The sequence below is a fragment of the Anarhichas minor genome, unplaced genomic scaffold (genome assembly GCF_050575085.1).
Source record: "Anarhichas minor isolate MPS153535 unplaced genomic scaffold, ASM5057508v1 ptg000018l, whole genome shotgun sequence".
Classification (NCBI taxonomy): domain Eukaryota; kingdom Metazoa; phylum Chordata; class Actinopteri; order Perciformes; family Anarhichadidae; genus Anarhichas; species Anarhichas minor.
The window spans coordinates 5655714-5675640 of NW_027466464.1; the positions used below are offsets into that span (position 1 = coordinate 5655714).

General features: G+C 42.9%; 1 protein-coding gene across 3 annotated transcripts in view; it reads left to right on the top strand.

The window, feature by feature from the left end:
- The window catches only part of LOC142953019 (gamma-aminobutyric acid receptor subunit beta-3-like), a 48454-nt gene extending 32810 nt beyond the window's left edge, over nucleotides 1–15644 (top strand). For 2 of the 3 annotated variants that reach the window (XM_076095081.1, XM_076095082.1), the window contains 6 exons: nucleotides 1077–1159; nucleotides 2436–2573; nucleotides 7862–8014; nucleotides 12572–12819; nucleotides 13213–13281; nucleotides 14841–15644. In XM_076095081.1, coding sequence (XP_075951196.1) covers nucleotides 1077–1159; nucleotides 2436–2573; nucleotides 7862–8014; nucleotides 12572–12819; nucleotides 13213–13281; nucleotides 14841–15212 — 1063 coding nt within the window. In that variant the 3' untranslated portion in view covers nucleotides 15213–15644. The remainder of the gene's footprint in view (nucleotides 1–1076; nucleotides 1160–2435; nucleotides 2574–7861; nucleotides 8015–12571; nucleotides 12820–13212; nucleotides 13282–14840) is intronic. The other variant, XM_076095083.1, reaches the window with a different exon arrangement.
- Nucleotides 15645–19927: the final 4283 nt, after the last annotated feature.

The following is a 19927-nucleotide window of genomic DNA, read 5'->3' on the forward strand; positions in this document are numbered from 1 at the left end:
CATTATGAAATAAAAGGTAACTCAGGAAATAACATTAAGAAAAAAACAATTATTTTGAAAATAAGAATCATGACTTATGTTTTAGAAATGTATTAAATCACTTCCCAATTCATTTTTTCATTTATATGTTTTATACAATGTATTCATGTGATAACAACAGACAAGCTTCAAAGAGCATCGATATTATAAATGGTATCAAACTGAGACATATATTGGAAGTCACAATAATAACAATACATCTCTATCTTGCAGACACCATGTATATGTTGCAAATTTTAGCTGGATAATAATAACACCTAATGTGTTTTTTTCCGCAGCCTCATGAGTCTTAACTGAATGAAGACATCGAGTGGCTAACTGCCAAGCAGTTAATCAGGGCAGACTTAGCCTAAAATCATTCTCAATTTGCATTTTTCACTTTGCTGCTTATTTTAACTGTGTGAGCTCATACGTCTAATAAACAAAGGGATACCTCCTCATGACCCAGTTCAGATGAGCAGGCACTAAACTCTGCCAACATGTGCTGCGTTAATATCATCTTTATTTGCACACATTTTCACGTAATCACTGGATGGAGGGTAGCCAGTTTGTTTTGGGGGATCTGGGCGGATTTAAAACACAAGAGTGAGGACTGCTTTTCCGTCTGTGATCTATAGCATAATTATGTGTGCAGTTACGCAGTCAGCATTTTACCTCAGAGGACGTGCCTTAATCGTATTTTAAGATGCCAATGCCAATACTCGCCGGTAATATGACGCCAACCGAGGAAGTTAGTGTCAAGACAAATGGACATTTGGTTTCCTTTAAAGATGATAGGACAAAGTCAAGTGCTATCATCTTAATGCTTTAATGTCATTATATTCCCGCAGTCCCGTATCCTTGTTAAGTAACTACTTGCCTGCTTTGCTATTTTTATAACAACAATTCAAATGGGAAATAAAGTGCGATAGTCACCCTTTCCTTCTTTATTCCTTCCTATCCATCTTCCTTCCGCTACAACTTGTGTAAATCGCATACAGTATCTAACATATTCTCTCCTGCGCCCTCTCATTCCTCCTATGTGTCTCTTTGTTCAGGATAACTACAACAGCAGCATGCATGATGGATCTCAGGAGGTATCCCCTGGACGAACAGAACTGCACTCTGGAGATAGAGAGCTGTGAGTACAAAGACCAAACGCCGTCAGGACCGACTGTCAGCACAATATGCAAGCTGACGAGAACACCAACATGGTCTCGTATTAGTTGTAAATCCGTCTCAGGTACTAAAGTAGAAGGACGGGGTTTACCCGATACGGCAATTGTGACTGATGGTGGAATTCATGAGCTCACCTTAAATGGGTTTTCAACGGATTTACTTTAACCAGTCAAGCTCTAATAACGCTGGAAGCTATTCGTCCGATCTACTTCACACTAGGTGGATGTATTGCCAGAGACCCAAGGGAGTGTTCTGTCGAATACGATGTTATTTGGCCAAATGGTGGCGCTATAATAACAAACATTTGGCTTTTGAACCGTAAGTCTCAAAAACATTATTTTCTTCCTCGCATCTGTGGGCCCAGACGAATCTATCCATATACGCCCAATTCACATTACGATTTTTGTTTCTCCTCCTACAAATTTTTAGCTTTTGAGTTGCTAAATTTGGTACAGAACATCTGTTGGCCAAGCCGAAAAAAAAGATTTTTGGGGGATTTTTGATGTTCCATTCACTTTTTCTACAGCTGGCCCTCAAAGGGCTCATATTACAAAATAATTGATACCACCAAAACGCTTTGTGCTACAACCAAATTTGTTGCACATGTGTTGATATGATGTTTGAGTGACCATGACAAATTTGGTGATATTTGGCTAATAGATGGACTATATGCAAGGAATCTCTCTTTATACGTGTGTGTGTGTATGTCCTTCGCATATTGCGTCCGATGTACTTCACACTCGGGGGGTGTATTGGTCGGGATCCAAGAATGTCTTAAGATAACATGAAAAACAAGGCTTAAGATAATCAGAGGATCCCGTTGGCGTCCTTGTAGGTTAAATTGAATGTTTCTTAAATACAGTTTTAAGATTGGAGCACTTTCAAGAGGTTTTTTTCAGATTTGTTGCAAATAGTGTCTGTATTAGAATAAAAAAAAAATGAAAAGACAGGAAATGTCAGCTATTTTTGTAAATCTTTTGACATTTTTGTGAACTCAAGTAAACCTATTGACTCGCTTGCTTTCAAAGCAACGTTTTCTTGGAAAACAACTTCAAACATGCTTCCTCCCAATTGACAGCCCAGTTGGAGGATCAGCAACACTGCATATCTTGGTCTCCTGTGATGGTTAGACAGATGGTTACACCTTGGTGTGTGTGTGTGTGTGTGTGCGTGTGTGTGTGTGTGTGTGTGTGTGTGTGTGTGTGTGTGTGTGTGTGCGCGCGTTTCTACTTGTGCAGATGGCTACACCACAGACGACATCGAGTTCTACTGGAAAGGAGGCGAGTCGGCTGTAACGGGGGTGACGCGGATCGAGTTGCCTCAGTTCTCCATAGTCGATTACAAGCTGGTGTCCAGAAACGTAGTCTTTTCCACAGGTAAATGCTCTACTATAATGCCTTGTGTACACACTGGATTTACTTTGGGGAATAATACACAACAAGTGGATGTTACGTCTTCGATGATATTGTTCATATCCAGCATTGGCCTATTTTCAAGCTGATTATTTAATCAATTTCTGTAGCAAAGAAATCCGTGCCAAAGCTTGATCTGTTGATCCAAAATCCTCAGAGCCAAAGTTGTGTTTGTCAGTGCTTCTAATTGGGTTGAAGTGAGGTTGAAGCCGCCTTTGAAGTATCCCTTAAGTAACAGCGGCTGATGCAAGGATGTTGGAATGGTACTTATCCAAAACATGATGTAAACGCTGTGATTTACAGAGCAAATCGTGTTCATGTCGGGTGGCCCTTGACCCTGAGAGGTGACGCTGGAATTAATGGTTTGGTTGTCGTGCTGATGCTAACAAAATGTAGCTCCAATCAATTAAATCAGTCAATACAATCAATCAGCGTGACAGTCGCAGATAATATGAAAGCTTTTACACCCTCAAAGTGACGGTACGTGTTGTGTTTAGCCCTCACATTTCATGGTGAGATCAAATAAATCCAATGCCGTAAACCTCTAGAGAACAAAGCCAACAAGTAGTATATCAATGGCCGGCAGCAAACCCAAGCAATCCTCCAAAACCCGAATGAATATTGACGGGAACAAAAAACGAAACATGGATGCTCAGGAAAAGGAAATGCCAACACATGACAGATGGTTTATACGACGCGTAAATATTTTGGTGTCAACTGGTGTTGTGAAACACATTAATCGCGTGTTATCTATAGGTTCGCGATGGCCATTTTCTCACGAGATTGTCATCTCGCAGAGCAATTAATTGGAAGACATGGCGACACGGAGCAAAATGTCAAGTTAGAAATCATTCGCAATGTCGTATTTCATGTGATTGATTTGAGTTGCTCACTTGGAGAAGTACAGAAGAGTGATTTAACGGTCCTCATTGCTCTCAGGGGTGTTCTGATATATGCAGTGAACTTTGGATTTTCATTTGTCACACACTGAGGTGCTGAATTAATCTGGTTATGATGTGTAAATTAAGTCCCAGACGCAGAAACTTTATTGACGCTCCCTAACCAACTGCCATATAATCTGGTCAGTGGAGACTTATTCAGAGAGGCAGCTTCTCCGCAGCCGTAGCGAGGAAAATAAAAGCTGTTTGACGTCTATTAATAACAGAATTTCTCACAGAAGTTATGCTCGTGAGGAGGAGCCACACCCAGTCTGAAGAAAAACAGGACACAAAGAGCAGATCATTCTTTTGTTTGCCTTTTGGGGTATTTTTAACATTTCTTTTGAGGCTGCACACTATCTTTTTTTTTACTCTCAGTCTTCCAACAAGTGCCTCACTTTGAGTCGCCCTCGTCCTCACTGCGTCTTTGTCCTGTGCATGTGCTGCATTGCGTTAGCCGTGTACGCGGCGCGTGTGCCTCTGCCCTGGTGTGTGAATCGCGTGCGAGTGTGCGCGAGGTGAGTGCGCCAGAGTGCACTTGTTTCAGAGAAGTGGCACGTCCCCCGCAGGTGGCGACAATTAAAGTTTAGTGTCCAGCGGTCCTGCTCCCGTGCTCTTGGCAGGTTGTGTGAAGCACATCAAAGGCTCCCCCGCAAGACTGGCTAATGACCAGGTTCCCTCCATTAAAAGTGCCACTGGACAGCCTTTAATTTCCTCCCACCTTTTTCCCTCTTCTATCCCCGGGTTTCTGCCCCGTCTTGGCATCTCTCTCACCCTCTGTTGCTTCTTTAGTATATATTTTCTTCTCTCTTGTAAGAGGTGTGGTTGGATGCCAATTACCCGGCTCTCTGACTGAAAAGCAGCCCGGGATTCAGGGCATCGCACATTCATGCGGAATGCGACCCACAACATCAATTATTCTCCTCGAAGCACACACACAATACTGCCCGTGTGTGTGCGTGTACGTACAGTAAGCAAGTCCATATGCAAAACGCACGCGTGACTGGATAATTGCTGTGTTGGGTGACATTTAAGTGTTGTTTTGCGCGTTGTGTGCATTCATCAGTGTCCGTCGCCACCTTTTCTGTCTTCATCCTTCTCCGACATCTTCGTTAAGATAGCTGCAATAATAACAGCTTTAAATATTCAAAAGCATCTATATTTCATGTTTTTTGCTGTAATTTGACAGTAAAGCCCTTGAATATTCCTTCACATATGAAGGTTTTAGAAAACATGAAATGCTTCCAAAACAGCTTTTGAAAAACAGCTCTTTAATTAATGTAGCATTGACGTTCATTAGTGGGCCCATATCTGAGCACTTTCCTCTCTGCATACATGGACGACTACAGCTCTAGCCCTGAGTTACTGTTGCCTGTCAAGCTTTCCATTCTCAAATGGCATATATGCAGTTTACAATAAGTGGCTGATTAATCAAAATTCATTCATCATTCGCTTTAAAAAGTAAGGAAACATTGACGTAGCTAGCAAAGCTAACGTTGTCACCATGAGTTAGTTGAAAAAAACACGGTGGCCTGCTGACTTTCTGGTGTTTCTGACTCATTTTAAATCTTGTAAAAGAGGTCTTAGATATGCACTCAATGGCTACATCTAAAATACTGAGGCTGAAGCTACATGTTCCAGGCAAAAAGTCTGCATCAACTACAAGAAAAAAGGCTTTAAGGAAGAGGACTAAGCAGTGTTTCTGCCAAACGTAAAGCTATCTTGGATATGGCGTTTGCGGTTGCTGGAGTGTAGACTTCACTAAAAAGATACAAAGTCGGACCTGGCCGCTAACGTTAGCTTACAAGCTCCGATATAGTAGTATCCATGGGCTCAGTGGGGAAATATATTGGTGGATGCTAACGTAAACGTTAAACCCCAGGAAGTGTAATTAGCTCCTTGGCCTTGGAGCTCAGCTAGGTTGCTATTTAGGTATAGTAAGCTAGTTAGCCGGACTTGGAGCAAACAAAGATGCTGTTCGACTGCAGCGCCCCCGCCATGAGGGTGACAAAAGAGACAAAAAGAGACAGACAGCAGGCCTCCTACACCTCAGCGCCACCGTCTCCCAGACTCCATCGTTGTTCTGTCATCATCCACTCAACTTTCATACCCCCCCCCCCCCCCCCCCCTCAATTCCATCTCCTCTCCCTTTTCTCGCTCTCCGCCTCGGCCTCACACATGGTGTCCCTCCCACTCGCGGATGTTGTTTGGTGTAGCAGTTACAGCCAGTGCAGCTCTCCACACCCACGCGCGAGTGAACCTCAAGCCCACTCGTTTTCTGAAACCACTTCTGCGTGCGCTATACTGCGAACATTCTCGGCTCCCACTTCGGGCTGCAGGAGCTGCCATTAAGTACGCATCAAAAGAAGTGAATGGGATATTTTAAGACCTGTGACAGTCTGTTCCCGCATTCGCAATATAATGAAGTGTATGTTTAGCATGTGTTGAGTTTGTTCTCGTCTGCCAAACTGTTAACCACGAGCCAAAATACAGGACGATCATCTGATGTGGTGAATAAGGAAAAGTTTGCATTTATATATGCTTTATGCAATGAGCTGATCTTTGGTTTTAGACAAAGTCTGCAGTTCTTTCATCAATTGGTTGAAGCACTTACAATATATTTTTTTGTAACAGCAAAATTGTTTAAGTTGCATATCAAGCAGAAATTGCAAGTATTTGAGTATTGCTTTTCAAATGTGAGGATTTACTGCTTTTCTTTGTTTAATATCGTTGCGAATCGACCTATTTGGGTCTTGGACTGTTGGTCGGGAAAACCAAGACATTTGAAAAAGTGGGCTCAGGCATTTAGACAATATCGACTAAACAATTCATTAAATATTTAACTTGGTTGTAACATAAAAGGGTTTTTACTGTTTTTGCATGAACTAAAGGGGATTTCAGAGGACAAAGCTTGCAACAATGTACAAGATAACATCACAGGTAGCACTTAATTTATAGCTTTGAAAGGATCTTCATTTTTCAATTAAATCACAGATAGGGGTAAAAGAATAGAAGCACTATGGTGGTTCTTGTTAAGGTTCCTTTAATAGTCCTTTAATCATGCAGATGAAGCTTTAAGTGCTTTTTACTTCTAAAAGACGGTGACCATCTCTCATTGACTTGACATGAAAAGTCAATTGTTCGCCAAAGTCTTCAATATTATGTTAAATGTTAGTCAATTTCTGTGTAACAAAAGTTTCACCATTCCAACAATAGTTCTGGTGTCTTGTCTGGTGTCTTGTGGGCGGGGCACTTGTGTTTGCCGACTGCCTTCGAATGTCAATTATATCGGTCGGTTTAAGTTTAAGACAACATTTGAGGAACGGCCCGGCCCTTTAAAATAACGTGTCAGGATTTTATTGCAATCTAACTTACAGTCGGCGCAGAATCTTAATGGGATCGTGTGCCTCTTCAGAGTGACTCTCTATCCAACTCTGCACACGAGGGTGCAGTTGATTGGACCCACGCTCGCCACAAGTAGCTTTGGCTGAAACCCACGGACTGGAAATTGCACTGTAATGGCCCCCCAGTTCTCCTCCAATATACAGAGAAAACGGGACAATAGCTTGGAATAGTGGAAGTAACGAGCCATAGATTCAATCCATGAAAAGATATGCTGGGAGACAAATCAAGCGTCACACTATATTCAAGCACACGTACTGTGTACTGTTTATATTCCAGGTCATGGAAAAGTAATGACAGAAATGCTCCGTCATAGCAGGTCGTGGAGGGGAATATTATTACCCTGACTTATGAAGCATCAGAGGCACGGCTTCGTGCATTTGGAAAGCTATTATTCCTGCAGTGGTGCTGAATCTCTCAGAATCACCACATGAATTATGTAAACGGCTGAGAATTGATGAGGCAAAATGCGCCGAAATCTTTATCGCCATCTTAAATATTGTGTCGCATCATCGCGAAAAACAGGGTTGCATGCAGTCTTGTGCGTGTGTGTGTGTGTGTGTGTGTGTGTGTGTGTGTGTGCGTGTGTGTGTGTGTGTGTGTAAGAGAGTTGGTGTGTGTCTGCGCCCGTGACGGGGATGCTTGTTACCATGGCGATAAATCCAACCCATGCTGTCGGGGTTGTCATGGAAACTGAAACAAAAACACAAGGTATCCCTGTGTGCTCCTGTGAATAATATAAGTTGGATGTTTTTACTGTCAACAATGACATGTTTTTAAATATATGGAACCAAATGTGTTTCTAAAGTTACAATGTATGTACTGTGATTCTTAATACTACCGTTACATTTTTATTTATGAACCAAAAGACTAAAACACACTGGTTCGGTCTTTGTCTCGCCCCGTCCTCAGGTGCCTACCCTCGACTGTCTCTGAGCTTCAAGCTAAAGAGGAACATCGGCTACTTCATCCTGCAGACGTACATGCCATCGATCCTGATTACCATCCTCTCCTGGGTCTCCTTCTGGATAAACTATGACGCGTCGGCGGCCAGAGTGGCTCTAGGTAAGAGGCAGCGGCTGTTAGGGAGCCGGTATTTGGATTTCTAAGATGAGATCAGGGACCAGAATGAGCCAGAACCTCCCTGGCTTGACTCCTCATACTGTGGTGGTATTCGTGGGAGCTTTAGGGAATGGCTTGGATATTGGTGGAGTAAATGGAAATAGATTTGAAGAATATGTCAATTATGTGGGAAAAAAGAGAAATTAGGTCCCCCTCTTCTATGTACATCGACTAATTGGTTTTACTTGAAAGTATTTTGCAGCTGAAATGCTGGAACAAGCTGGTAAAAAAAATGTCCACTGTGTCTTTCCGTAGGGCAAAAGCAGAAACACACAACCTTGACTCGGACCAAACTGGGTCATACCTTTTTTCTGCTGTGGTCACTGAGAGGCCTCCAGGAGATATAACTACATCACGTCCCTAATGAGCATAATCTCACTTCTTATTGAGGAGCGCTTGTGTGGGTGCAAAGGCCCAGACACTGTGGGGCTCCTGTGAGCAGTAAACAAGGCAGAGAAGGAAGCAGCGGGTCGCTGGTTTGTAATCATTGTGAATCTTCACAGGAGGCTGCAGCACAGTTGTGTCTTTGTAGTTTTAGACGGCATATGGGGGACCAAGAAATGTAATAAGCAGGTCGTCAAGACAATAGATAAAAGATGCAATTTTAACAACAGACTCCCCACAGCTGCATAATTAGTACCACGGTAAATTGGTTGTTGACCATTCGTTAAATGCCTCTCCTGATCAGCAATGGTCCGATCATAGCTTAGCAACAGCAACGAGGATTTCAACACCTACTGTTTGGGGAGTTGCATCTTTTATAAAACACAATAACAAACGTGTAAATAATGGACTAAACAGTTTATCTGATCTAATGTAAGCTTACTACCCACAGTAGTAACCATAGACATAATAATACTAACGTATAATAAAAGTATATCAGTGGATGTAGTCACCATGACATCGTCCATTGGTGACATCATCCATTGGTTTGTGGACTCCAGTTAATGGCCATTAGTAAGAATGCAAGTTTCCGCATTGGCTTCATGTTTCAGAAGGGAAGGTTGCTGCCTGGTAGTAAGCAAACGTTACTGTCAAGGCCATGACTACATAAAAACAAGAGCTAAATGAATGATTAGCGCATCCAGTTTGCGCATTGTTGAGCCCTCATCCACCCACAGCTGGACGCAGTGTTTTCAACTGCCTAGCTTAATAAGCTAGGCAGCTACAGTTGATCAAATCTGCCAGCAACAGTTGGCAAAATTGACGGTCACCAGCTAGAAATTGCGAAGTCTGCATTTGTCTACCCGTTAGCCCCGGTAGCATAATGGTTGCAGCAGATACGACAAAGAACCTTTGTTGCAAGTCATACCCCTCTCTCTCCCTTTTTCTCCTGTCTGCCTCTTCACTATCAACTATCCAATACATGCCAAAACAAATGATGTAAAGAAGAAAAAATGATTCAGTGTTCAATCTGCCACCATGTAGATGTTTCTCCACTCAGAGGCATTTATGCAGTTTAAGAAGTAATTTCCTGTCAAAGCAAAAGTGGCTCACTGGAATTGACTGGAATACAAACCAGACAAATTAGGTAACCTCCCAGGGGGATTTAAAAGCCCCAGATTCACTGTGTGTCAGTTAGTTTGTGGTTCATTTGAATGTGGTCGTACAATGAAGCTTCCACGTTTGCTGTGAGGACATGCTTAAGACTGGGGGGGCCAATAGGGGCCCAGCATTAAATCTCTGCCCGGGGCCGCCTAACACTTCAATCTGGCCATACCAATTGACTGCTGCTTTGGCCCTTAAATCATCTTTATATGGACGGATAATGGAACAGTATAACACACCATAATGCCTTTTGGAAAACATGCTTTGATCCATTATTTGTTATCCACATGCACATACAGCTCGTTAGAGACTGGAATCTGGAGAGCAATGTGACATTTTGGCTCTAGAAGAAAGGCCATGTAGAGTGAAGTGGAGATAATTGCGTGCGTGTGTCTGCACATACATTTATCTGCTTTACATCCATGTTATTTGCCAGCTTGAACTGGTTTTCTTGTGATGGCACGCATGCAATATCTGGTCATTACCTCGGAGTGTATGTGTGCTTTTATGTTTGTGTTATGTGTACGTGTGTGTGTGGGGGGGGGGGGGGGGGGGGGGCAGTGGATGTGCGAAGTCCTGCTAGCTGCAATATCCGGTGTGTGCCTCCGCAGCTCAGAGGCAACCGGAGGTCCATTCACTTCTCCTGATGGGTCATTACAAGCTTTCAGCAGGTGCATTGTGCAAGTGCGTGTGTGGGCATGCGCGTGTGTGTGTGTGTGTGTGTGTGTGTGTGTGTGTGCGTCTGCTCCTCGTTTCTGTGCGCAAACCTGCCAGTAAGAGCAGTGTAATGATCAGGGAGGAATCAATTCAAGGAGGCAGCAGGCAAACAATTGAATTGTTTGAAGGACAAATCTCATTTTCCTGAGCAATTCCGAAGGATCGCAAAGTTACAGACGACCTGCCTCGCTCGCTAATCTGGTTGCAAACCATTTCCTGCAGTCCTCCCCGCTCACTTACAAATCATATTATGTGAACAGTCAAGGTGTGGTCAATAGCTGTAATTGGTGCAGGAGCACTTCAAGTGTAATGGCAGACACAAGTTTCTGTTCACCCTATGCTGTTCCAGTGGGTTAAAACCTCATTTCTTTTCTCCTCGACTGCAGACTCAAACACTGCGCATGCTAACTAGATAGCTGCCAATTTGAGATGTGATTGTGGCGTGCCTTTGTTCCAGCTGTGGAGGTGAGGAAGAGACTATGGGACATATAACAAGAGAAAAAGGGAGGGGGAGGATGGAAAGAGGGAAAGCACCACTAAATGATGGTGAGATCGTGGGGAAAAAAGGGAGAGGTGGAAGCAGAGGCAGAGGGATAGCCGACAACAATGGGACGAGACAGAGGGGGGGTGAGAGAGACGGAGGGAGACAGAGAGTGAGAGAGACCCCATAAAAACACAATCTCTCCCCGGAGAGCGTGGCGGCGTGATGAAAAAGGAGGGAGGCCCATGGGCGCATGGCCCCTTGATTAAATTGTCCGAACGGGGAGCGAAGGAGCAGAGGGAGGGATGGAGGGAGGGAGTGAAGGACGGAGAGTAATGGCACAGCCGAGAGAACACCTATAAAGAGCAAGGCTGTCGTTAAGCAAAAAAACAAAAAAACTAGAGATCGCACCATCCAATGGGGCAGAGACACGAAGCATGTGCACGTGTGAGCTCGTGACGAAACACACACACACGCATGAGTGGTGTTAGCCTTGTAATGTGCCAATAAATCACACTACGGGCTAGATTGACCTTAGCCATCTTGCTCCTCCCAACCCCCTGACTGTTCCTTGTCTCTTCACTTTACGACACACATATGCGTACACACAAACACTCCGAAAAGCCTCGTTCGCCGGGTTGAATGAGCGGCCCGGCCACTGATAGGCTCCATTTATTTCCAGCACGGGGTGGATAAAGTAGCAGAGATATACGTATCTGCCACATCTCTATTATGAGATAAGATATAGCATTATTGCATTGCAGGGGGTCAGGGTTTTGCGTGATCATGAGTAAGGCGTGTGTTGATTTGCTGCGACTTCTGAAACGCACGGCAGCACTGGGAGACGCGTGTGCGGCAAAAAAACAGTAGATATGAATTACAAAACATTTTTAAATCGTTTTCTGTTCGTTGGTTGGTTTTTCTGTTTTTGCAGCACGTTTCTGCATTTGGCCGTGCTCTCCGTCTCTGTCTTGTTTGGTCTATAAGCATGGGTTTTCTTAACCTGCAGAACATTGAGCTCTCAGGGCCACTTTAGAAATGTATCATACCTCAGCCAATTTGATTTCCCCTCATCTATTTGTCTGTAATTTCATATGAATCTCACTTAGTGTCTATCTCTTTCTGTCGTGCTGAAACATGCAAGGTGCGAAGGTGCCTTTACTAGGGGACATCAAACAACCGCTGCTGTGTATCCCTTGTGGTGGAGGTTAATAAGAGCTGCAGGCTAGATACATGCAGCGCTATTCTCATGAGTTATTTCTGCTCGATGACCAAGGGCCAGTTGGGGGTTTCAAGGCAGACCTTTTTTGAATTTCAATGAGACAGATGTTATGCCCTCACCTACCTGTGTGTGTGTGTGTGTCTCTTTCTTTTTTCCCACTGGGTCCTAACTAGCAGAGGAAATAGCCACAAAACAAACGTTTTCTATAAAAAAAAAATGTGTTTCTATAGTAACACCTGAGATATCGGTTGGAGTTTTTCTCCAGCGTGACCTTAAGGTTACCGACGAGATTGAAGCATCTGCTTAGAATGACGGGGCGCTTATGCTGCGACAGGTTTGGACTAATTAGGCATCCAATGTACCGTCCCAGATTTATTGCCAGGATTGGTAATGAGAAAGCCTTAGAAAGAAAAAGAAACATCTTTTAAATTTTGCTGGATGATCTTAGCAGGTCGAATTTACTGTGCATTTGTTTAAAATGTGTTGTTCCATGCTGCTTTGGTAATACATTTTCCCTTTTTCGTCATTTAAGGGATCACCACGGTGCTGACCATGACCACGATCAACACCCACTTGAGGGAGACGCTGCCCAAGATCCCGTACGTCAAGGCCATCGACATGTACCTGATGGGCTGCTTCGTCATGGTCTTCCTGGCCCTGCTGGAGTACGCCTTCGTCAACTACATCTTTTTCGGGAGGGGTCCTCAGATGCAAAAGAAGCTGGCGGAGAAGGCGGAGAAGGTCAACAACGAGAGGGCGGCCAAATACGACGCCGCGAGGGTGAGCTCAAATTTGACGTGATTTCTAGACCCAAACTATCAGCGGATGAAGGGGTTGAATTAAAGTATAAGTAAATCAATAAATGACTGCATGGCTGTGAATATTTGGTTATTTCCACAGAAAATGCTGCAGGAAAACGTCTTGAGTGGACTCTCAAATTCCTTCGCTTTTCTTCCTCCTAACAGGACTTGAATGATAAAACAGCCTTGACTGTTTTGTCAGCTCTCGATAGCAGAAGCAGCAAAAGGAAAATGTTCTGCATAACTGAACTGTTTTACATTATCATCTGTATCCCACACGGAGGCTTCAGTAGGCAAAATATGTTGCCTTAAAAAAAACTCAATTTCCAGGTTTTTGTTCCCCACATATGGCTGAATATTTTCATCTCCTCAGGAGGCAGGTAGTAGGACCGCGTCCCTAAAGCGGTCCAATCAGGTTAGAGGTCTTCGCCACTCACGCTCGGTGAGTTGTTCGTTCAGCGAGACTCTTCAATATCCCTGAGTCAACTCTGCCATTGCCATCAGCTGACATGGATGCTTTTATTTATTTTATTTCTTTTGCCGTAATGCAAAAAATATCTCCCCATCCATGGAATGAGTCAAGCAGCAACAGACATCTTCATGACATTGCCATACTCTCAGGAGTATTCATTTTGACTTTGACTTCTTCATTGCAGTTCTTTCCACGTTGAAATGATGCTCATGCTCGATCGCATCGTAAAAGTGTTTTCAGATTATGAAGCCGGTTTTCTCCTTTCAGAGGTCACCCTTGAATGCATGCCGTCTGTGTATCTTTTTGTATTCTACTGAAATCATCATCAAAAGCCACGTCTGTCACACGGCTCCCACGGAGTGACATCAGTAGTTACTGCAGAGGTCCCCCCCCCCCCCCAATCATGCATCTTTGCTGACTTAGCGCCAGGATGCTTTTAGAAATGGAAGTTTTTTTGAAAAAGTGTATTCAATTCTGGAAACATTTGTTTGAAGTAAATAGTAGAATATGCATTGTAAGCCCACTGCTTTTAAAACAGTTGAATGGGAAGCAAATACAAGACGCGGTGCAAGTTCATATAAAGTCAGTGGAAGTCGGTGAACATGCCTTAAATGGGCCTAAAAACCCTTTTGAAATATGCAAACACTAAAATATAGAAAAAGGGAAAGGTGGGACTTCCACAGTTGCTACATTTGCATGAATGATTGCCATTTCCCATTATTGTTGATTTGTTTTTGTGGTGCACACATCATAGGCATGGAGTGTGACGTGTCCTATATGCTTGATTCAATTGTTGAACGTGGCAAAGGTTGTAGCATGACACCCAAGAAGACCAACAATATTTCTTTTGATCATTTATCAATGGAAACGTTCCTCTTGTTCTTCAGTCATGCAGAGAAGCTGCATTCATCGGACTGAGTGGCGGGCGCGTCAAACTGCTCCCTCCTTCACTCGATCACTTTTCCATGCACAAGAAACAAAAAGGTTTCTTGCGATGCACAAAATGATGATAAGTGCACTTAATGTGTCAATGCAGACGGGCAAAGCGTTATACAACACGATCATTACAAACACCTGTCTAGTCGGGAGCAAAGGCAAAGCACGGCGATGAAAACGCCCCAAAGTTCCAAAGAGCAATGAGATTATGAGAAATTGGGCCCCCCACCCCTCCTACATAGGAGCAAAACACCCACATGCAAAATGACTGCTCGTTTTGCATCCCTTAATAGTCATTTTGCATCTTTTTGTTGCCATTTTGCATCCCCTTGTAGTCGTTTTGCGTCTCTTTGTAGATGTGTGTCTCTCTGTAACCGGTTGCTAGTCTTTGTGGTGGTTTGGAGTCTCTGGGCCCCTGGGCCTGTGCCCGGTTGGCCCGTTGAGTAATCCTTCCATGATGACATCCACATTTCATGGTCTTGAATGCGCTGTGCACTGAGGGAGAGCGCTTTCTCGGTAGAATCCTCACTGGCTGCTCCATTCGTTCGCACACAGTGTCGCTAATTAGCTTTCTCGTTTCGTTGTCCACCCAGGCGGAACCGCACGGCCACGGGAACATCCTGCTGACCACCCTGGAGATCCACAACGAGGTGGGGGGAGGCGAGATCACCACCAGCTTGGCGGACATTAGGAACTCTCAGTCCATGGTGCAGTTGGACAGCACGGCCTCGTCGCACATCCAGTACCGCAAGCAGAGCGGCGGGATCGGCCCGCGCTCCACCAGCCGGCACTCCCTGGACCGGTCCGCCCAGATGAAGCGCAGCCGCCTGCGGAGGCGGTCCTCGCAGCTCAAAATCAAAATCCCCGACCTGACGGATGTGAACGCCATCGACCGCTGGTCACGGATCATCTTCCCCTCCGTGTTCTCACTGTTCAACCTCATCTACTGGCTCTACTATGTCTGATTGGACTGTTTTGTTGAGATGTTTGTTGTTGTTTGTTTGATTTTTTTTCTTCTTCTTTTCTTCCTTTTTTTTGGTTGCTTTTATATATAGAATCTGTTAAAGACTGCAACACTTTGAGACGGGAAAAAAAAAACAGACTGAGAAAAGACTACTGAGTTTTGGACCAAGTTCTTGTCAAAATTGTTTTTATATTTGCAGTCTTTGAATCCTTAGTACCAATGTCTTTTTATTTTCTAAAGTATGTACTGTAATTGGGACTTGTGACAGTCATTTCCCAACATTTGCCCTCTCAGTAATGTGTAAATAGAGAGAGACACGAAAGCCAGCAATTGAATAAGTAAATAAGTATTTGCAACAAAAAAAAAACGACACAAAACGCAATGATTTTTCTAATCAAAAAAAATAATTAAGAAACCTTTCTACAACACAGGTGGTCAGATAAATGCAGGCAATTCCTAAAAGTCCATGAAACAAACTAATGTATGTTTGACTGGTATCCTATGCACTATTAATGCATGTAATGATCAACCATAATGGAAAAAACAATGACTTCTCTTTTGCCTTGGATTATGTCACAACTTTACAGAAGACTCTGTCGATGTGTCGCATTGATAATATACAGAATACTTGCTATTAACCATGTCATGCATTGATCTGGTGAACGTTTACCCAAACACAATCATTTTAAAGTTGAGGACTTTCTCCTCTGTTCAGGATGACTGAGACTCAGGTTCTGAATCTTTTGCTATTTGAAAACTAGTTCTCGACAAAGAAAAAGTGTCGCTGAAATATTCTTTTTTTTTTTGGTAATTTGATAAGGGGAAAAAAAGAAAGCACAAATATGAATAAAACTGCCATTTTTTCAGCAACAGCGCTTCAAGTGATAGCATGACAGAATTGCACTCAAATTTATCAAACTTCCTCTAAAAGAAACAAACTGTCTTATTTAATTTAAAACAACTGCCAAGGGCCTTTTTGGGCGACACGGTTACTCAATCCATGAAATATTATGATATTTTTGTACTCTGTGTGTCTTCAGGTATTCATTTGATTTTCCTAACCCGTGTTCTTTTTGTTTTTGTTTTTGCTCAACACTATCTCTGTTGTGGTGATAGAGTGGAGGAATGAAACCCATTTTTTGTACATAAGTACATAGGTGTGTACATACATAAATGTATATATACACATATATATATATATATACTGTGTGTGCAACCCCAAATGAAAATGATCGAAGCATTTTGTGATTGTCATACTGGCTATTAATTGCCAGAATATTTAGTGCAAAAAAAGTTTAAAAAAACAAACAAATTAACAGGTCAGCTACAAGCATCGGTTTAGTTTTTGAGCATTTATGGGGCACTCCGAATATCTTCTCAAACATATCTTCTCAAACATCCGACCATGTTGGAATCCACTCCAGACACTGTGCGTATGTTCACCCTGCGTTTGTTAGAGTTACCCTACGACTCGCCATGCAGCAGCGGACGCAAAATGGGTTTTCATCGATTTCCGCTCTGTCTGATTAATAAGCACACACGAGCGCTGAATGTACCAGATCCAATCTTCAGGGAGAGGATAATGAGCCATGGTCATCATTTCCCCATCAGAATGTAACACGCCCATTCTTACGAGGAAGAGGGAGAGGGAGAGAGGGAGGCGACGATGTTTTAAGAGCGTGTGCATGTGTGTGTGTGTGAGAGAGATGTGGATAAGGAGAGCTGGAGATAGGACGGGCGTGGGCAGACCATTTATTTTCTGTGCCGCTTGCTGGACCATGGACAAATGTCAACGTGTAATAGTTGTGTGGATAAAAATAGCTCTCCTTGTCCCACTCTTGATAAACTGTGTGCCATTCCACCTTAAGGTCGCAGAGCAATCAAGCAGTTACTACTCATGGACGATGGCGTTAATTTGTCACGGATACATGACGTACTGTGCATGTACAAGAATACACGTTATGCTACTTGGTAACATTGAGTTCAAAGTTGGGATCAATTTAATTAACAAAGAAAAAAGTAAAGTTTTATGTATACAGACCGATTGATATGTGACTAAGAACTGAATGTATTGTACTTGGATTGTTGTCGCACAAATGCAATTTTCTGTCTGGAACCAGGATTGACCTCAACCCCGTTTAATTAGGGCTCTAGTTGATTCCACATACAAGTTTCTTGTCCTGTTTTCTACTGTGTAGACGGGGCGCAGTGCACATTATGACCCGGGTCCAAAGCTCCATTTGTAGATGAAACAATATCGCATATGATAAGCCAAAACATCTTACGAAAGGTGTGTTCAGAAGAAATTCCTTTTCACCTTGCGTCATTTGTTTTAATTTGTTGTTTTTTTTCCCGCCCCGGACAGCAATGTACCAACTGTACGTTAGCGGCACATTAGCTAGCAACGGACTCACCGGTTCTTTCTGTTACTTCCCTCTCTGTACGTTTTTATGAAGTGGATTCATAAAACCATGGGATGAGCGTAATTCTTTTCCTGGAAGTCGAGACATTTTCAACTCGTACGGATGCGGTTTTCGCGTCGCTCCGTACATTTTTTTGTATGCAATCGCGCCGCCAGCTAAGAGTCGCTCGGCGTTCTGTCCGAAGACACAGTGAGAGAAGATGTCCGGACTTAAAGCACAAAGCGTTGTTTCGTGATCTCAAGGTTGTTCAGGCATTGAAACCAGTTTGTCCAAAGACGTTTCAAGCTGCTTCGCGTAGTTTCGAAAGGAGGAAATTCGTACGAAATAAATCTCCAAAAAAAAAATTTGTGAAGCTTCGGTGTTGTGTAAATAAGATATAATGAGGCAGATTTCTGGAACACTAAAGCGAGAAGAAAATAACTTTTTTACTTCTTGGCTGAGTGGTTCACTTTGATTTAAACGATTACCTTCGGGTACGTTTTTGCAGTTTTGAGTCATTATTTGAAGTACCGGACTACGTAGTGCAGTCGAAAAGCGAATGAGACAGAAACTCGATACTTGTTTATCATGCATGCGACTACAATTCGTAACTTGGGTAGATCAAAAAAAATAATAAAAAAGAGAGAGAGAGATATTTTGCAAAAACTCACTCGCGGGAACTGCCAACTGCTCATCTTAGAGATGACAATATGCCATGTGAGCCTAAAATAAAAAGAAAAAAAAGTTTAAAAATAATAAATGAAAAAAAAAAAGTCATCAAAGACTTCAGGTGTTGTATGGCCTTGGTCCCATAATGGAATGTGAAATGTTCTGTGCTGCCACAAAATGTATTTAGGCTTAGATTTATACTGTATATCTCTGTATGTTTCTCTTCCTTTTACAGTAGGTTATCATGTTAAACCATCGAATAAATTATATACATTGTACCTGTGTATTTGGTATTGCGAGCATGCATGACACCCCGTGAAGAATCTGCATATACTATACATGTAGAGCACGCTCATGCAATGAACGGCCATTTCGCACATACAATAGAACTTTGACAAAATGTCGCCTGTACGTATCCCAACACTTCTTGGGAGTGTCTCCTCTTCAACTATCCAGGTGCCCTTGAGCAAGGCACTTAACCCCCACCTGTTCCCGTGCAACTACACAGTGACAGTTGAAGACGTTTCATTGCAACTCCCAGCTGGACATCTTTTGTGTATGAAGTGAACTTTATGAATGTGTGCCAGAGTGTTGGTGAATACGAGTACAGTAGTTCCCTGCATAAATAAAGATTAAAAAACAAAACAACTGTGTGGGGTCGGAGGTTGTTATTCAGCAATTGTTGCCAATTTTATCACCCTACTCAAGAGCCACAAAGTTCATGATTCATTGAGTGACTTGTCTATATAAAGAAAGTTTTAGTTTTTTCTCGGTTGATACCAAGAGTTCAAGTCTTCACAACATCAGCTTGTACTTAAAATGTCTTACATTCAACTAATCTGATTATTTCTGTCTGGTACCATCTTTTTGGCATCTGTTTTACCCGTAAATAGCCTATTTTCAAAAACTGCAATCGTTAGCTTCCACATGAATCATATTTTAGAGTGACCATATTGGAAGAATAGCAATGCTGTCTATGAACATATAAACAGGTGAGGACACGAAGGAAAAGCCGTATAGTCCCGATCCTACGTATCAGATTTTTTGGACATTCCTTCTGGAAGAACCCATGAAAGATCAGCGGAGAAGCCGCTTCATTCACGCAGCATCAATGAGAGGAAGCTCCACTAGAACCCCACAACTATAGAGCGTAATGTGTATTTACAAAGAGGGTTTCCTGCTTTGAAGCTAAAGATTATAATTAGGCCATTAGAAAGAGGCCAGAGTCACCCAAAGGGACACAGTATTTACTCAAGAATTTGGGTGACAGCAGTAAAACATTGCTTGAGACATCTTAAACTCAACGCCTACTGAAGCGGGAGTTCGAAGCAGAGGCGATGAATCTAACAGCAAATTGCGATGGTGCTTCCGTCAGCAAAGTCCCGCTGAAGAAGAAGCACGAGCCGACAAAAGGTCTGCAGTTGCACTGGTTAGCTGACAACTAGCATGAAGCTGTGCTAGCGAAACAAATGTTGTTTATCAAGGGGAAAGTAAAATGTTTTCTAATGCCTAATGTCAAAACCTTCTTGTGGCGTCACGTGTTTGCAGCAGTTCATTTAACAAGTCAAACCTGCTGTGGTTCTTTAGGGCATCAGGTTGCATTGTGGGAAGAGTAGTATCAAGGGTTGTTGGAGCTCGAGGAACG